At 35.8% G+C, this 18130-nt stretch overlaps 5 protein-coding genes, 4 non-coding genes and 1 pseudogene across 9 annotated transcripts; 7 read left to right on the forward strand and 3 right to left on the reverse strand.

Annotated features, from left to right (window-relative positions):
• The first annotated feature begins 946 nt into the window (after window positions 1–946).
• On the forward strand, window positions 947–2188 carry LOC26529826 (annotated as a pseudogene).
• A 500-nt stretch (window positions 2189–2688) lies between these two features.
• On the forward strand, window positions 2689–3926 carry LOC111518566 (putative gustatory receptor 22a). Its single transcript, XM_023175765.2, has 2 exons — window positions 2689–3700; window positions 3768–3926. Exons 1-2 carry the CDS (start codon window positions 2690–2692, stop codon window positions 3924–3926), a joined length of 1170 nt encoding a protein of 389 aa, XP_023031533.1. The 5' UTR covers window position 2689.
• Window positions 3927–4125: 199 nt separating this feature from the next.
• LOC26530286 (putative gustatory receptor 22a) lies at window positions 4126–5345 on the forward strand. The gene is made up of 3 exons (XM_047010644.1): window positions 4126–4396; window positions 4577–5118; window positions 5193–5345. The coding sequence occupies exons 1-3, from the start codon at window positions 4126–4128 to the stop codon at window positions 5343–5345; spliced, it is 966 nt and encodes a 321-aa protein (XP_046866600.1).
• Window positions 5346–6033: 688 nt separating this feature from the next.
• On the forward strand, window positions 6034–7250 carry LOC6642137 (putative gustatory receptor 22a). The gene is made up of 2 exons (XM_002065603.2): window positions 6034–7032; window positions 7095–7250. The coding sequence occupies exons 1-2, from the start codon at window positions 6034–6036 to the stop codon at window positions 7248–7250; spliced, it is 1155 nt and encodes a 384-aa protein (XP_002065639.2).
• A 1142-nt stretch (window positions 7251–8392) lies between these two features.
• On the reverse strand, window positions 8393–8512 carry LOC6642138. Its single transcript, XR_049737.2, has one exon. It is a non-coding gene; the product is annotated as a U5 spliceosomal RNA (small nuclear RNA).
• A 416-nt stretch (window positions 8513–8928) lies between these two features.
• LOC6642139 lies at window positions 8929–9124 on the forward strand. The gene has a single exon (XR_049738.2). It is a non-coding gene; the product is annotated as a U2 spliceosomal RNA (small nuclear RNA).
• A 1164-nt stretch (window positions 9125–10288) lies between these two features.
• LOC111518568 lies at window positions 10289–11052 on the forward strand. Its single transcript, XM_023175768.2, has 2 exons — window positions 10289–10533; window positions 10590–11052. Exons 1-2 carry the CDS (start codon window positions 10399–10401, stop codon window positions 10914–10916), a joined length of 462 nt encoding a protein of 153 aa, XP_023031536.1. The 5' UTR covers window positions 10289–10398; the 3' UTR covers window positions 10917–11052.
• A 344-nt stretch (window positions 11053–11396) lies between these two features.
• On the reverse strand, window positions 11397–11519 carry LOC6642140. Its single transcript, XR_049739.2, has one exon. It is a non-coding gene; the product is annotated as a U5 spliceosomal RNA (small nuclear RNA).
• A 419-nt stretch (window positions 11520–11938) lies between these two features.
• On the forward strand, window positions 11939–12134 carry LOC6642141. Its single transcript, XR_049740.2, has one exon. It is a non-coding gene; the product is annotated as a U2 spliceosomal RNA (small nuclear RNA).
• A 4159-nt stretch (window positions 12135–16293) lies between these two features.
• On the reverse strand, window positions 16294–17536 carry LOC111518569 (gustatory receptor for bitter taste 22e-like). Its single transcript, XM_023175771.1, has 2 exons — window positions 16520–17536; window positions 16294–16446 (listed from the first exon to the last, which is right to left on the reverse strand). The coding sequence occupies exons 1-2, from the start codon at window positions 17534–17536 to the stop codon at window positions 16294–16296; spliced, it is 1170 nt and encodes a 389-aa protein (XP_023031539.1).
• Window positions 17537–18130: the final 594 nt, after the last annotated feature.

The raw sequence follows: 18130 nt of genomic DNA on the forward strand, positions 1-18130 counted from the left end.
AAATCTGCTAGATATAACAATTTGGTATGAAATACTTTTTCGATACCTCGACTAACAGGCTAAGGCTCAACTAGGAAGCAATCTTGTCAAGTACTTGTGGCATTAAAAGAAAAAAAAGAACTTTAGGAAAACTCCCTTAATGAAAAAGGAAAACGCTGTGGCAAGTGACGGCAGAAGGTAGGGAAAGGGTGCCAACAGGTGACAGCTCCTAAAAGTTTGCCAGCAAACATAACTGCAAAGAAGTGTAAACTTGGCAAACAACGTCAGAAACTGCAGGCGAATTTGTGGCGAAGGGAAAAACAAATTGAGGAAACAAGTTGAAAGCATTTAAAAAGTTTATGGTGACAGAAAATCGAATGGAGAGAATATTCGTTTACTCGATTTGTGTGAATCCATTTCTTATAGTCAACTTGAGTCAAACTTAATTAAGCACAAATGTTTGCCAAATTACTGAATTCCACTTTTGCCTGATTGGGCAAATATTCCTTCAAGTCATCTTTACTGCTCATTGGGGCATTAAAATTATCGTCTGGGATGTGAAAATCGAAACTAATTGAATGCGATTTAATTTGAACATAACTTGAAAGACTCATCAATCCAATATGAAATGCAAGACGTGAATTTAGGTCGATTTTCTCTCGTCTGTCATCTCTTATCTCTCCATTGTCAGGCTCTCGCTTACAGCTTATTAATTGAAAATTGAATGGAATAAACCTACTTGAACACCTTTGAGATGTTAAGTAGCAGATACTCATAATCGATATTCATCAAAACTTGGTCAAAATTATCATTTGAAGAAGTAATAGCAATGATAGAGCCAACTGAACGTTAAGTGGCCCCCAGTAAAACATCCTTATCAAATTGTTTTTCTAGTTTCTTGATTAATTAAATGATATAATCCAATAAAGTGTTTTAACCTTTCATATCTTGCTCCGTGGATGTTTGAGTGCAGGTTTCGTGGTTAGTCCACTATGGTTCGCGGCTTCCGTCAGAGCAATGCCCAGGTTACTTTCCGGTCAATTCTGTATTTATCTTGGGCACTTGGCCTATTTCCATTTACGTACAATACTCGGACAAAGAAATTAAAACGATCCAATGGTGTAATTGTTTATGGCCTAATACTGAACAGTGTATTTATATGGATAACTATTAAAACTTTTCCCCCAAATGAGGAATCTCTGCAAATGCGGGTTTTTGAAAGAAATATTTTAGCCCAGCATATAAGTTCAATTTTGGGATTATTAAGTCTCTTTACTCTTACTGCAATACACATTCGAAACTATTGGTTTAGTGAAAAGTTATCTCTTGTGCTGAATAATTTGTTAAATTTAACTGCAACCCATTTCGATGACCTTACGAAAGATGACAATTCCAACTATGATATATATGTTGTAGGCAAAGGAGTCGTAATTGTCTTAGAAACCGTAACAATGATCATGGGTAAACTATTCATGTTGCAAGAGTTTCAGCTGCAACCGTTCTTGCATGCCATTTGCATAACTATTGTTCAACTGGGGCCTCTTCTTGTTACCACACATCTTCATCTGGGAGTGATCGCCATTTATCGCTGCTTATGAGCCATCAATCGAGAACTGAGGGAGATGGCAGTTGGCTTGAGAAACGGCCAGACGGTTAGTCCTTCTCGAATTGAAGAACTTCACTCACTCTACAGTCAACTTCTTCAGATGAATAACAAACTGACTGCTATCTATGATTACCAGATGACCCTACTTATGGTCCTTTTTATGGCTGCTAATATCTTGATGTCTTTTACAGCTATCGTAATAACTATTAGTCTAGGTAAACTGTTTAACTTCAATTCATGGATCACATTTCCTCTGTCGGTGGTAGTCAATTTCTGGGACTTTTGGCTAGGCATTTCTATTTATCAACTAGCAGAGCACACTGGCAAGAGAATTTCTTCAATTCTTAAAAGCTTTAGCGATATTCATCATTTTAGTATTCACTTGGAGAGAAGTGTAAGTGTAAATTTATTAAATAAATATGAAATTATATTATTTTATTCCACTTGCAGTTGAATGACTTTGCAATGTTCTGCAGTCATCGAGAATTTCGGTATTTTCATTGTGGATTGTTTTATGTCAACTATGACTTGGGTTTTCGCATGATTATCACAAGTTTTCTCTATTTATTATTTCTAGTTCAGTTTGATTTTATGAATTTGTAAGCGTTAAACGGTGACATAAAACCAATTAAAACGTTGGTACAATATTATAAAATAATCCAATTGAATAAATTTTTGATCGAATAAGTTTTTCAATGCGTTTTTGGGCCGAATAATGATTTTTGTAGATTTTATTTGTCACTTATGTGTTATGACAAGTCTCATTGCAGGAAATCAAAAAACTGTCTGAAGTAGTTTTATTTTTTTGAAGAACTAAAGTATTTTAACAACTAAAATCGAATCTTCCAATAAATAAAACAAAATTAATTGAAATTCTTCTCTATTCAAAGGAAAACTTACTTTTAATGTAAGTGTGTTAGTTCCAAATTATCTTTGTCCATCAATGTGTTACTCTTCTTGATGAATATATGCTTTCTTCTATCGTTCCAAGTCAATAAGATCACGGAGTCGATAATCTGATTACGGACAATCTGTCATCGCTAATCATCATTAGTGCTTATGTTTTTCCTTGACGAAATTTTTTTTACTCCCCAGTCAATAGCGATGTTTCGACATATTCGCGGTCGACGACGGAAAATAGTTCGCTTTATTTTGAAGACAGTTTTTTATGGGTCCTTGGGACTTGGGTTGTTTCCATTTCTATTTGACGCGAAGGAGAAACAGTTACGGCGTTCCAATTGGTTAATTGCCTATGGACTTGTTCTTAATTTTGCCTTTATTGCGCTACTGGTGCAGATTAGCTCGGGAAATGAGAATACAGTTAATAAGGAAATTTATATACGTAATCCTCTGCTAAAGTTCATTGAAGCACTTGGAGGTATAATCAGCTTTGGTACCGCTTGTTTGGTCCATCTACAAACAGGATGGCGAAGCAATGAACTCGGCAAAATTCTCAATGAACTTTTGCTTTTACAACATAATCACTTTAAGCATTTTCCTTTAGACGATTCCCCGAAATTTGGATATTACGTCATTCAGAAATTCCTGTCTATTGTATTTGAGATGTTGTCCTCGATAGCCATGTATGCTCTAATGCCGGGTAGTCGAACATTTTCTATGGACTCTATTTGGTTCTACCTAGTGCAATTGAATGTACTCTTGTTGGCCATGCATTTCCATGTATTTGTTATTCACATATATCGATTTTTATGGATTATCAACAGACAATTGCTTTATCTGGCTAGTGAATTGAGAATGGGTCGACGAGTGGATGCAACCAGAGTTGAGTTATTACTTTGGCTTTACAGCCGTCTCCTGGACTTGAATAGTCGCTTGACCAATATCTACGACTACCAAATAACATGCACCATGATCACCATATTGTCTGCCAACATCATAATCGGCTTTATCGTTATCATTTTGAGCATTAGCGTACAAAAGATGTCACTCATCACAATGATCATGATGTTCCCACAAGCGATTATTATAAATCTCTGGGATTTTTGGCTAAGCATATCAATTTGCGATCTGGCAGAGCGAACTGGAAGACAAACTCCCTGTATATTACGATTGTTTAGTGATATGCAAGATTTGGAGGTCGATTTGGAGCGAACTGTAAGTAGAAATTCATGTGATTTCAAAAAAACGTATTCAATTTACTTCTCTTTCACTTTTCAAATAGATTAATGAATTTGCTTGGTTCTGTAGTCACCAGCAATTGAGGTTCTTTCATTGCCGCATGTTTTACGTGAATTACCAAACGGGATTTCAAATGTTAATCACAAGTATTTTGTATTTAGTTTTTATGGTTCAATTCGATTATATGAATTTAATTAAGTAAAGAGGGATAGCTTTGATCCGCTGTCCACAATGATAGAAATTTTATGCGCATGTGGCCATTAGGTGGATGATTCGTGTGGCAAGGCTGATGAAATTATGAATGGAAAATAAGGTAAAGTATAGGGCCCCCTATCTGATCATCAGAAAGTTCAATAATTTTATTGAATTGTCAGTTCCTTATTAGACACAGGGCATTGACAATGTTTCGTTACTACACCGGTTGTCGACGAAAATGGGTTTACTTTATATTGAAATCAACTTATTATGGGTCCGTCGGACTTGGCCTGTTTCCTTTTACCTTTAACTCAAAGCTCAAGCGGTTACAACGTTCGAAATGGCTAATTGCCTACGGGCTTGCATTGAATTTCTCTCTAATCGGACTAACGCTGTTTTTGAATGGAGCGAGGGAGAATATTCTATGGATGGATATTTACATACGAAATCCTTCGGTGAAATATATCGAAATAATTGGTGGGGTTTTCAGTGTTCTTACCGCCTGTGTGATTCACTTGAAAACATTCTGGAATAACCAAAAGCTACTTACAATTCTAAATAAGCTTTTAGTTTTAGAGTTTATGCATTTTGGCAATCAATCACATGGTGAATGCCCTAAATTTGAATATTTTGTTATACAAAAATTTATTTTTATAGCATTGGAGTTAATATCTTCATTATATTTGTATTACATAATGCCTGGAAGTCAACTGTTTGTATTGAATGCTATTTTTTTAAGCATTATTTTATTTTCTCCACTTCTATCGGTAATGCATTTTCATCTAATTGCGATCTGTATCTATCGTTATGTATGGATTATCAATGCAGAGCTCCTCGACCTGAAGCAACGAATGAACTCCTCCCGAGTTCGTCTTCTACTTCAATTATATGGACAACTTATTGATATAAATGATCTGCTAACGGATACCTACGACTATCAGATGACACTTTATTTGGGCACTGTATTGACTGCCAATATTATAATCTCATTTATTTTCATTATATTTTGGACCAGACTTCTAAATCCAAAAACAATCATAATATCAGTGATGTTTTCTCTCGCATTGGTAATCAAATTCTCTGACTTTTGGCTGGCCATCACAATTTGCGATCAAGCGGAGAAAACAGCACGGGAAACCTCTACAATTTTAAAACTCTACAATGAGATCAACGATTTGGATGTGGAAACGGAACAAATTGTAAGGTTAAGTCTTTAGTTGTTTGGAAAGTTGAAATAATAATATTATTATCTCTTTTGTTTCTACGAATTCAGCTTACCGAATTTTCTTTGTTCTGCAGCCATCGAAGACTTCAGTTTTTCCACTGCAAATTATTTGCCGTAAATCATCAAATGGGTTTCCAAATGTTAATTACATGCGTTCTCTACTTAATTTTTCTGGTTCAGTTTGATTATATGAATTTGTAAATTATAAATGTCAAAGAAAGTCAAACATAAAATATATATAAATTTAAGCTCTATTTACCTTTAGTAGCCTGTATAGGTCCTTCAATGCGAATTAACCCTAATGAAATTGTAGGTAAATACGAGCTTTTCATTTAAAAGAGTTATCGAAATATTAGACAAAACGAAGGTTGATTAATTTCAAGTAATTTGACACATGGGGAAAAATTAATTGTTAAAAAAGTTTCTGCTGAAACTTAAGAAATCCTTAAGTCTTAAAATAATATACCCACATACTGATTTTCTTTGAAGATGAACAAATTTTTGAACAAAATCTGACAGTCTAGTCCTTAATTAAAAATAATAAAATTTTGTTGCTAAGCATAGGTATTGTGTATTATGTATAGTTATATTCAGAGCTAGTTATTAAAATTTTATTAACACTAATCTAGATTAATGTTTTTACCATCACTTGCCCTCATGAGAAAATAGTATTTTTTCGATCAATAAATATGGCCATGCTTATTTGAATACAATTGTTATGTATCGAGCTGATAAAAAACCAATTAAATTGTTTAATTAATATTAAGTAGTACCACGTGTAAACATTTCGTGCACTATAAGTACCAGGTTAATGGCTTATGTGGTAGTCTACATTTCCCATTAGTTGCGGCAACTGTGCAATATTTCTAGTCCCAATTGTGTATTGAAAATGACTTTGCGTAAGAAATTTGTTGGGCTCAGTTTGCGAACAGTTTTATTTATCTCATGGGCACTCGGTCTCTTTCCGTTTACATTCAATGCAAAGAAAAGAAAACTACAGCGCTCCAAATGGCTTATATTTTATGGAATCAGCGTTAATATCGGATTACTTTGGTTTCTTGTTATCTATAGCCCCACTCAGACTGAAGCGGGTACATTGGAAGTTTATCTAAAAAATCATTTGTTGGAGCAAATTAATATAATAGTTGCAGCTTTTGGATTAGTCGCCATTTGTATAACATACTTTCGAACTTTTTGGAAGAGCCAAGAACTGAATGATGTTTTAAATGAAATGATGCAAATGGACAAAGTGCACTTCAATAAGCGGAGTTTAGAAGAAAGTATTTCCAAATTCGATTATTATGTGATGCAGAAAAGCCTATCGACAATTGGTGAAGTTCTCTCAACTGTGATCGTACATGTGGGTCTGCCTGGTCACAAAAATGTGATTTTTCCATTGCTTATGTCGTGCATAGTGCATGTGGGTATTCTTCTCGTGATAATGCACTTTTATCTGGTTATCTTGTTTATATATCGATTCATCTGGATCATCAATAGAGAGCTACTTGATCTGGCAAATAAACTGAGAAGCAATTCGCATGTTGCCTTTCCACGTCTTCGACTGCTTCTCTCACTGTTTTCACGCCTCTTGGAACTCAACTCCCGTGTGGGTGGTATCTATGACTACCAAATGATATTGATGATGTGCACGGTTTTGGGCTATAACATTGTGGCCACATATTTTCTAATAGTTCACACAGTCAGTCCAAAAAAGACATTCACAACGTTTAAACTGTTTCTATTTTCACAAGCGTTGTTCATAAATACTTGGGACTTTTGGCTAAGTATTGCAGTTTGTGATCTTGCAGAACGTACAGCCCAAAATACAGCTACGATACTAAGGCTCTTTAGCGACATTGAAAACATGGATATCGAACTAGATAGAAGGGTAAAAACTGAGAATCATTTACTCATTTAACTAGTAATTATAATTACTTTACTTTTCCACAGCTCAATAACTTTAGCATGTTTTGCAGCCATCGAAAATTAAGATTCTACCACTGCGGATTATTTGATGTGAACTACAAAATGGGTTTCCAAATGATCATCACCAGTGTTTTATATTTACTCTTCTTAGTTCAATTTGATTATATGAATCTTGTATAAGTTATTTAAATATAATGCACCACTATCCATATGTATTTAATTATATTTTATTATTTTAGAAAAACATTTTATTATATCAACTATGATTTCCTAAGAGACAAAGTGAATATAAGAGGTCAAACAAACAAGGTAAACTTAATTTCAATAGAAGGACTCACTTGCTCGGTGGCTATTAATTCTCCTTTTTCTGTTATTACCCTTAAGCACTTTAGTAATGTCTTTTATTAATTAATTATTTAATTAATAATATGGTTGTATGGGTAAAGCTGCTTATTATGCTCAAGTGAACATACTCAATAAACGAATATAGAAAAGTATCTGCTTGACTCACATAATCTCTAGATTATTATTCTGTCATTCAAAGATAAGAAAATGAATATTGTGCCCACAAAAAGCAAAATAAATTTAATTCAATTAAGATTAATAGAAATTCAAAGGAGATTTTAACAAATTAATAGTAATTGGATTGTGGCAAGTCGCCAAGTGCGAGTTTCTGCATTGTGTTTGGCTATTGTTTCAAGTTGAGACAACTGCAACATCTTGGCTTTCGACTCTGACAACAGTAAGTGGCAAGCTACTTAGAGATGAAATATTAAACAGGTGCCCTCTCACCTGGAGGAAAACTTCTCTCTAAGCTTCAAATGAAACACAAGAGGGATATGTGCATGGAGTGTAAGGAGTTGTCTTGTCTAAGTGAATAGCTTGTTGACTTTTAAAGTCAGCTCAAGCTTTGTGAAGCTTGGCAGCTTGTGTATGGAAAACCAAGAACGTGACTGCAGGACATTTGGCTGAGTGTAAATAGGCGAACAATTTGAGCGCCTTGTGAATGAAAGCGAAGAGGTCGCTGCCACAAAAACAAGAAGCCTTTTTCTCCAAATGAGGCTATGCAAAAAGGGCATAAAACAAAAGCACTAGCAAAGGGTGTAGAGTAAACAGATGTGCAATTAGGGCCAACAAATGAACGAGCTAGTAAAGAAGAAAAACAATGCACAGCTAAAGAAAGCGAAAACACACCAAAGAAGTTGGACTTATTATAATTTGTTGTAGTCAAAAATTTCATGTGCATTTGTTAAATTTGTTTGCTCTTATATATGTATATACCCTCAAAAATTTATAGTAATTCAAAATTTATTTATTATTGGCCCGACTATCGCCAGACACTATGAAAAATTCAATTTAGACTCATTAGAGTGCCCCTCTCCACGGAAATCTTTAGTAAAAGGCGAAAGATTTATTCGACAACTGAAGAGAAGCCAGAGTGATTTTCCATCACCACGAAAGACCCTTTCCATGTACATTCTGCTTTGACTAGTTGTGAATTATAAGGCGAAAAATTATAAATTAGAAGGAAAACTACGTACATGCATTTAAAACGGGATCTCAACCATTTGTTACAACCACCAGATAGTTCTGCCTTAAAGCCGAGTAAGTACAGAGGGTTCAACTTTTCAAAGATTTAAGGGATTATTTTCCTACCTGAGATACAATGTCAGTTTCATCCTCATTTTCAGGTAAACGCTTAAGGATTTTTTCACTTTTTGTAATTTAGTGAAATACCGTCGGCACCCGAAAAGTATGCAGAAAAAATTCAAAACATATTTATTCGAACTACATTACAATTCCTAACCAGTTTTAGCAATATCTTAAAGGAATGGCACTACATTTGCTTAGTCCAGTTATCGCTTCTCGGCCTTATGGCTAAGATCAAAGTGTAGTATCTGTTCTTATCAGCTTAACATCTGATAGTTTCTCCATTGGAGAACAACAAATGTTAAACTGATTTTTGGAATCAGACGAAGTGCTAGGGGCTTGCTCCACCTTTGTCGCGGGTTGGCCCGGTATTGCAGTATCGCCGGGATTTCGGCCCTCATAATTAATAAATTTCATTAGCAAAGTACAAAATTCTAAATATAACTCCTTGCGTTTAGTGTCATTATTCTAAATGTCGGAGAAACAACAGTCAAAAACAACGGAGCAGAAGGAAAAGGGCGTTCGGGCACTTTCGCGTTGGCGTAGTGATCCATTGCTCATGGAAATTTTATACGGCATGTCTACCCTTATCAATACACGTTTATCCAAGGAGGCTCTCATATTGTGTATTGAATTGCTGGAAGTGGGTGTCAATGCCAAAGTCTTGGCCCAAGTAGTACTGAAAATATTGGATATGAAAAAGAGGCGCCAAGAGAACCCTAAAATGGAATAAAAAATAAAGAGTGTTACCCTTACAATGTTTACTTTAAAGAATATATTTTAGGAAAGCGCAAATTCATAGTCTTTTATTTTAAATTATGTAAAACCAAATAGAGTTGCTAGGGGCTTGCTCCACCTTTGTCGCGGGTTGGCCCGGTATTGCAGTACCGCCGCGATTTCGGCCCACTTTATTAATAAATTTCAATTTAACTTACTAACTGCATGACAGTTCGAATGGGTTTAAAAGGCAATCAACGTGTGTTAATTTTTATTCAAGTATAATGATGCGTGAAATTATTTTTTTTGCAATTGCAATTTTGAAATAAATGTCATTTCATATTTTTTTGATCTAAAATCGCGAAAGACATCGGAGTGCATAAAGCAAAATGTGCATTATACCATCGACTTAGATCTCAATTAGTAATATTTATATGCCTAAATAGCATTATTTAAGTGCTTTTTATTCTGCACAAATTATTATTTCTTCTGTTTTTCAGTCGGTCTGTTTCAAATTCACAATTTAAGTTAATCGATTAACCTTTAAGGTAAAAAAACGACCCACACTCAGCACACAAAGTAACATAGAAAATCCGATTAGAGACAATCAAGCTATGGCTATAAATTTAGATATACATACATCGATATTTCGTCGATAAACAGCTATAATTTATCTGATAAATTGCGCAAATAACTAAAAACATTAAGGTGCTCAAGGCGATGAAGACTATTTTAAGAACTATATTTCCCGTTTGGTGGTTTTTGTTCCTGGCACGAATCAAAGTAGTTATCACTTTATCAAAGAAATTATCGTCTATCTAGGGTTGGGTAAAAAATCTCCAACTTTTTCCTAAACCAATTGACACCAGTTTTGTGTAGCCCTTGAAGTTAGCTGTCAAATACGAAGAAATAAACTAAAACATTACTTCTGAAAAACTTGAAAAGAAAAAAAGCAAGCAAAATGAGCCAATATATTAAAATCAAGTTCACCAATAATAGTTTCACAGCCGACGATGAAAATTATCTTCAAGTGAAGTCTCGACGTCTGGCTGTGAGTTTAAAGAAGAGTGAGCAAGAAATTCAGGAGAACAATACGGTTAGTATGACCCCAGATAAATTTGTCCTTTCAAGTCTATCAACGTACTTTCACAGCTTTCAGGGTCATCAGATTCTAATACCGCGAACTCAGCAGAAATGGATTTTGACGAAGGTTGCCCCAATCTAAGCGATACATTTCCAAATGTTTCTCAGAAGGCACAACTTCACATTGCGTCTAAGAACATGAAGAAACCATTAGAATATCAAAATGCCTATGAGCAACGTTTACTAAAGCGTTGGCGCAGCGAGCAAAAGGAAAACCATGATCAGCTAACTGCCCTATTCCTAGAGGGTTTTCAAATGAATTCTGGTGGTCTAAACTTGCCATTGCAATTTGATGACTCGGGAATCAATCCTGACTTTTCAGACCAAGATTGCTGATGGCGCTGGGTCACCCGCTTTTCAGAAAATAACTTAAGGATCGAACGAAAAGAGCTGGATGTATCTGGGGAATTAATCGCGTTTGCTATGCCATTTAACAGTAACAATTGATATTAATAAAAACTAACAAATCTGACTACTTTGTTTGATATATTCAAAATCAAAACAGCTAACTAATTTTATTGTTCCTCAGTTCTTGTTATTATATTCCGGTCTCTTTACACATACATATTTAAGTCTTATTGGATTGGCTTTTTCCCGATAGCGATTTATAGAAAGAACTATAACTTAATGAACTCTTATGAACGTTTTGTCAACCATTTGTCGGTGGGTTGCGCCGATTCTGCAATCTTTCCACTTGCTAAGATGGGCGGCAATGAACTTAGCCAATGCGCAATTGCATTATTAGGACTATTACAAAAGTTCAACTTTCCTAAGGTTTAATATGAACTTTGTTTCCTTAATAAATTTATTAATTATTGGCCCGACTTTCGCCAGGCACTATGAAAAATTCAATTTAGACTCATTAGAGTGCCCCTCTCCACGGAAATCTTTAGTAAAAGGCGAAAGATTTATTCGACAACTGAAGAGAAGCCAGAGTGATTTTCCATCACCACGAAAGGCCCTCTCCATGTAGATTCTGCTTTAACTAGTTGTGAATTATAAGGGGCAAAAATTATAAATTAGAAAAAAAGACTACGTACATGCCCTTAAAACGGGATCTCAACCATTTCTTGCAACCACCAGGTAATTCTGCCTGAGAGCGGAGTTATTATAGAGGGTTTAACTTTTCGAAGATTTAAGGGATTATTTTCATACCTGAGATGCAATGTCAGTTTCATCCTAATTTTCAGGTAACGCTTAAGGATTTTTTCACCTTTTGTAATTTCGTGAAATACCGTCGGCACCCGGAAAGTATGCAGAAAAAATGCAAAACATATTTATTTACGATTTACATTACAATTCCCAACCACTTTTAGCATTATCTTAAAGGAGTAGCATTACTTTTGCTCAGCTTAGTTATCGCTTCTCGGCCTTATGGCTAAGATCAAAGTGTAGTATCTGTTCTTATCAGCTTAACATCTGATAGTTTCTCCATTGGAGAACAACAAATGTTAAACTGATTTTTGGAATCAGACGAAGTGCTAGGGGCTTGCTCCACCTTTGTCGCGGGTTGGCCCGGTATTGCAGTACCGCCGGGATTTCGGCCCACTTTATTAATAAATTTCAATAAAACGGAAGAAGTAACAACAAACATAATGCAGGTCTTAATGAGTTTGTGTTGTTTCAGTCACTGTTGTATCCAGATCTTTTACTTATTAATTGCGGAGGCTATCTATGGACTAAAATGGTTCATGTGCAATTCAAATGCTGAATAAAATACAACCGACACCGATTTTGATTTAATAATTATTGTCGGTATACGTCACTCAATAGAGTGCACTTTTGTGGCCAAGCCAATTCGGCACCTGAGCTACGAGGATTCGGGTATGAATCCTAAGGTAATGTTTATGCGAATAAAATTTTTTTAACTTAGCTGAAGGCCATAGTGGCTAGAACTCAAACTGCCTTAGAACTTTAATTAGTTAAAGAACTGATTATTATAAAGAAACGTCATAAAAATATCTCAAATACTGTTTGAAACACTTGGGTATTGGAATTAACACACTTTTTGTTTGTTTTTTTGCAAACTCTGTTCGATACAAAGCATCTGTTCTGTAATTGGTAACATTTAAGGGAAATAAAAAGCTGACAGCAACAATTAGGCCAACAATGGAGAGATACTAGGCAACAGAGCAGAAGAGTACGATTGGACAGATTGTGCTTACATATTGAATGAGAGTGTGTTTGGACTCTAGCAGACTGTCCTTGCCAACCGCTGTCAATAGCAGGCATTATCGAGGGTCCCATTATCTTCGATTATCGGCAACACAAAGCCAAAGGCGATGGCAACAACAACGGGAGCCAACACAAGCGCGTAAATTGATTTTTATTATCCTGTGCATAAAAATCTCTTCCTTCTCTTCCTGCCACATTTTGCCAACTGTTTGCTTATTTGGCACAAACAAAAAACAAAATAATAATAATAGGAAGAGAATCCAACTGAGAGGGAGGGAAATTTGCTTCGAATTTCTGGCAAATTTCCTGCTCATCTCTCGACTGACAAACAAATACACATACACAACGGCACATACCCTCGTGTATTCGCAGTGTACATAAGCATTTGATTTATTGCCTTTGCACAGGACATCCGCCCATCGAGGCGCCACGTGCCTTGCCCTTTGTTTACGAAGAGGGAAAGACTTTGGACAAAAAAAAAGAAGAAAACAGAATCCCTATGACGGCATTAGGTCAACTTGATCTGGCGAAAAAGTTACAACTCGTAAAATGTTGCCCTTGCCCATAATTCTATATGTTCACAATGATTTCTGCCAGCTTTCGATTTGTTAAATTAATATGACACCATCTGGTTGGGGCTCTAAGCATTCCATTCATTTATATCTACAGAAAACATTGCTGACTAAGACGTTTATGGAGAATTACTTATATAAAAAATGGGAATAGACGCCTCGAATTTTGATTCACCGACTGATGGATTCCCTTCTTTCGACATGGGTCGATCAACTTTATTTTCAAAAATCAAAAGTGAATAAAAGTATATAAATATTTAATCTCTTCATCATTCTAACCAGACATTCTACAAAGATCTCCACGTCTCTTCGATTGAAATTAAATAAAATGTTATAAACTGATCGTAGATTTATATACTTATATTAATGGACTTCAGCAAATTGCTAGTAATTATTCCGTTTCAAAATGAAATCTAATCTAATTCGTAATATCAGTTAAAGTTATTTATTTTGTTTTGAAATTTGTTACAATTTATTCACTTCATTTCGTGTATATTGCTCAATAAATCGACTCTACACAGCGTTTAATTGTTGTTTAAACTCTCAAACTTTCTGCAAATTGGCAATTATTTAATTTTGCAAACTTTCGCTTTGAGCTGAACAAAGTTTCGTGTGATTCTAAGTGTGCCCCATCCTCTGGATTCGCCTGCCAGCCAATATCGGCTTATATAAATAAATGAGAAATTATAACGCATTGGCAAACTAATTAAGGACGTGGTCGAGGAACGACTTTATGGCGGGTTGCAGGGTTCCAGGGTTTTTCGGGGTCTGTCGCCGTCAATTGAACAATTGGCGGGCATTTATCGTAATTAGAAAAAGGGCTGCGGGTAATTTTTTTTCGCGTACCTACTTTTTATTTGTCTGCCTGTAAGTTCAAAGAAAATGAGGGTGTCTGGAAAGAAGCGGCTGGTGTTGATAAAAGGTAAAAGTCAATCAAAATTTAGCTGAAGCAGACAAAGAGCCGTAGCAAAGGAAATATATATAAATTTAGATTAAAATACTCTGATAAAACTTTGGCAAAGCAATTTGCCATCGGCCAAAGGCAGTAAGGGGGTAGGGTCTGCCACAAAAAGACCACAGCTAATTACAATAAATGCCAAAAGGGTCTCAATTTGCTTCGAGGTAAAATTTAATTAATTTGATGTTCAAATTTACCAAAGGTGTTTTGTTCAAAATTAAAAATCAGCCAAATTTACGAGCTGGTCATAAATTTTGCCGTTTTAACTAATTCAAGCCTATTTAGATTTTTTTCTGCTCGCCCAAATTCGATTTGCTGAGCCATTCGCGATGGATAAAGGCTATAAATCAAATATATTGGCTTAGGTTTGGCTGTCATCTAAAAGTGAAGAGTGGCGAGAAATTGGGAAAAAAAAACTTCTGACAGGCCAAAAGAGATGGGATGAAATTCTTGTGCACAGGATAATAAAAATCAATTTACGCACTTGTGTCTGTGAGCGACGTGTCCGTGTAGTCTGTGGTCCCTATTGCTGTTGCTGTTGCTTATCCTTTGTCTCCTCGATAATCGAACATAATAGGGACTTGCCTTTAGCATCAACTTTTCAAGTGGAGCTGCTATTGACAGTGCTTAGCTTTGGGCTACGACTATCCAGGATGCAGGATATTTGTTTATGTGTATGTGTTTTTTATTGCCTAACAAAAAGTTCTGTACAGCAGTTTTAATACCCTACAACTAAAAGGTATGGCTAATATCACCAAATTGTTTATATTTTTTGAATACTACTTTTTATTAGGATAACTTACACATTGTCAGTCTATGAGACAAGTAGCTGGTCTCTAAATATTCTCGACTCTGAACATGTTTTTAAAAGTTTCATTAGATTCTTTCGGTTATATGATGAAGACAGAAAGGATTAAGAAATTCACCCGTCCGCAGCCTAAGGATGTTTTCATAGAGTATAAAAGGAATGCAAAATTCGTTATTTCCAAAAAACACTTTCTATATATTTTTTAAAATTATTTTATTTAAATTGTGAACTGTTTGGAATTTTACCGTATTTGTTCTAAGTGTCTTTGGGCAAAATGTCTGTTTGTGTCAGGTTGATAAATAACGCAAAATAATGTTAAAAAGTCTGAAATGCAATAAAATATCCGTTTATGTGTTTATTTGAATGGAAAGCCGCAACAAAAGCTCAAACAAAACAGTAAATCAAACAAACATTGCCACAAAACCCACAAAAGCAAAATGTGGGAAAAACTAAACCAAACAAAACGAGAGAATGAGAGGAAAAATGGCAGTCATGGAAATTAGTACAGAGAAAGCCAGAAATGAACAAAAGAAGAATGCACGAAATGCAGCAGCAAAACTATAGAAATTGCTCATGTTGGCTCTGGCTTTGTCCTTTCGCTTTTCTTTTCTATATACTACATTGTTGTTCGCTGGCTGGCTGGGAAAGTTCTTTCTTTCTGAGAAATAACCCAAAAGCTCATTCATTTGTTGGCCTTAATTGCGCTTCTTGTTTTTACTCTCCTACTCTTTTGACTTGTTTCACTCATTTGACTTTTTGTTGAGGGCGGAACAAAAAGAGTATGCAGCTCCTTTTCAACTCACAACTCATGGGTTGGTGTGGGGGGGTGAGTGAGAATTTTTGTTGGCTGATTTGCACTCATGTTTTTTGGGTCCCGAGGCCATGTTCTTATTTCCCCATTCACATATCACATGCTTGAACTGGCGTCAAGAGTCAACAAGCCCTTTTCAGCAAACTCCTTACGCATTCTTCTTACCATCTGCATATTCCTCTTGGCTTTTCACCTACCATTGCATGTAAAGTTACCTGCTGAATATTGCAAAATCCTATGTCAACAAAGTGTAGCAGGTAGCACAAGCTCTCACCTGTCACTTCCTACTAATCCCTATCAGCAAGCAGTTGCATACGAAACGTGTTGCAGGTGCCCCATAGGAGAATTAAAATGGGTTTTGGTTTTTGCAAATATTTCATTTTTGTTCTTTACAGATTTCTGAAATCAAATTGAACTAACCAAAGTAAATACAGGAAGCTAGAGATGATCATGCGGAAACCCATCTGAAAGTTAACATAGAATAATCCACAATGATGAAACCGCAAAGGACGATGTGTGCATAGCAGAGCAAGGTCATTAATCTGGCATAAACAAAAGAAAATACAAATTATTAGTATTATTTAAAAATCAAATAATTAAGTTATTAAATCTCACACTTTGTTCCAACTCTTTGTCCATGTGTTCAATATCATTAAACAGCCTTAGAATCACAGAGGTTGATTTACCAGTTCGCTCAGCCAGTTCGCATACGGCAATTCCCACCCAAAAGTCTATAAAATTCACTAGCAATGTCTGGGGGAATATGAGCCATATAGCCAGGGTTAAGGTTTTGTTTAAGCTGATGGCGAAAATTATGAACAAGAATATGCCAATGATATTGGCAGTCAAAAAGAGGAGCATAATGCATGTAATTTGATAGTCATAAATGCCAGTTATGCGCCTATTAAGCTCCAAGAGACGTGTATAGATGGAAAGAAGTTGTGTAAGTCGGAAGTCGTTCACTTGTCGACCAGATCTTAGACGATTTGCCAGCATAAGCAATTCTTTATTAATGATCCATATATAGCGATAAATCGTGACCACTGCCAGATGATAATGCATGGCCAGCAAAAGCATTGAAAATTGCACAATGCAAAGACTAACGATGCCAAAAATAAAGCTTTGGCTATAGTTGGGAGACATACCAATCTCAAGTACCATCAGGGATATAAATTCCAGTAGAATGGATAAGCCCTTATAAATGATATAATAGTCATAGTTCTTGCAATCGTTCATTAGGTAATGCCGGAACTGATAATGTTGTATGTCCATGAGTTCGTTGAGTATTTTTGAAAGGTCTTCACTTCGCCAATAGTTGCGTATATGAGCAAACATAACGATTGTCAAAGATAATATGTCATGTAGATTATTGATTTGTTCAGCTAAAGGATTCCGCTTAAAGATCTCCATGCGGGAAGGTGTCTCCGTCTCCGTGTCATTCATTAACACAAGCCAGATGAGACCTGCATGCAAAATGAGCCCGTACACAATTAACCATCTGGAAGGTTTCAATTTCCTGGCCCAGGCATCGTATGTAAAAGGGAATAGACCCAACGCCCACGATCCATACAAAGTTGATTTTTGTATGAAGTGAACTAATTTCGGCCGGAAACCCCGACGGGAGCGAAACATCCTACAGTTGCCACGACTCACATTCAACTGGAAAGGCAATTTCCCCCTTTTTTTTTCCTTTTTTGGCCAACGAATGTTGGAAATATGATAAGAGTAGGCCAAATGCAGGAAATGCCTGATGAAAGGATTGGGCACACTGAGCAAAAGCAGATACGAACTTGCCCTAGGAGGCACAAGCCCCAGCACTTGATGTTGGCCGAAATATTATACTGTTCAGTGTAAGTTTGGCCTTCTTTTACTTTCGTAATGTGATGTACATTTGCTGCGATAAAATCATTTAATTAATTGGATGGCCATGAACTTAAAGTTGTACAGACAAAATTACTCAGATGAGGTCATTTCAAACAGACAGGTCGTAAAAACAAGTCAAAACGGGCATGGTAAAAAAATCAGTCATCCTGCTTTTATTTCATTTCATTTTTATAGCCGTTGCTCTCAAAACGGGCAAATTAAGTTTGCTTGGAATTTGGTGTTCATTAGATTCCTTTAAAACTTTTGTGTTTATGTCGAAGCGCTGAATACTTATATTGCATTTAGGATATTTTCCAATTCCGTTCATTTATTCCGTTTCCTAAACAACTTAAGCAGGGAACT

Source organism: Drosophila willistoni, assembly GCF_018902025.1.
Source record: "Drosophila willistoni isolate 14030-0811.24 chromosome 2R unlocalized genomic scaffold, UCI_dwil_1.1 Seg167, whole genome shotgun sequence".
Classification (NCBI taxonomy): domain Eukaryota; kingdom Metazoa; phylum Arthropoda; class Insecta; order Diptera; family Drosophilidae; genus Drosophila; species Drosophila willistoni.

What these genes read in the sequence shown, in the direction of transcription:
- LOC111518566 (XM_023175765.2), top strand. Translation starts at nt 2,690, where the DNA reads ATGTTTCGACATATTCGCGGTCGACGACGGAAAATAGTTCGCTTTATT. An exon ending in AGGTCGATTTGGAGCGAACT is followed by an intron (nt 3,701 to 3,767) that starts GTAAGTAGAAAT and finishes CTTTTCAAATAG; the next exon opens with ATTAATGAATTTGCTTGGTT.
- LOC26530286 (XM_047010644.1), top strand. Translation starts at nt 4,126, where the DNA reads ATGTTTCGTTACTACACCGGTTGTCGACGAAAATGGGTTTACTTTATA. An exon ending in GAAATATATCGAAATAATTG is followed by an intron (nt 4,397 to 4,576) that starts GTGGGGTTTTCA and finishes TTATTTTTATAG; the next exon opens with CATTGGAGTTAATATCTTCA. An exon ending in ATGTGGAAACGGAACAAATT is followed by an intron (nt 5,119 to 5,192) that starts GTAAGGTTAAGT and finishes CTACGAATTCAG; the next exon opens with CTTACCGAATTTTCTTTGTT.
- LOC6642137 (XM_002065603.2), top strand. Translation starts at nt 6,034, where the DNA reads ATGACTTTGCGTAAGAAATTTGTTGGGCTCAGTTTGCGAACAGTTTTA. An exon ending in ATATCGAACTAGATAGAAGG is followed by an intron (nt 7,033 to 7,094) that starts GTAAAAACTGAG and finishes ACTTTTCCACAG; the next exon opens with CTCAATAACTTTAGCATGTT.
- LOC111518568 (XM_023175768.2), top strand. Translation starts at nt 10,399, where the DNA reads ATGAGCCAATATATTAAAATCAAGTTCACCAATAATAGTTTCACAGCC. An exon ending in AAATTCAGGAGAACAATACG is followed by an intron (nt 10,534 to 10,589) that starts GTTAGTATGACC and finishes GTACTTTCACAG; the next exon opens with CTTTCAGGGTCATCAGATTC.
- LOC111518569 (XM_023175771.1), bottom strand. Translation starts at nt 17,536, where the DNA reads ATGTTTCGCTCCCGTCGGGGTTTCCGGCCGAAATTAGTTCACTTCATA. An exon ending in ACAAAGAGTTGGAACAAAGT is followed by an intron (nt 16,447 to 16,519) that starts GTGAGATTTAAT and finishes TGTTTATGCCAG; the next exon opens with ATTAATGACCTTGCTCTGCT.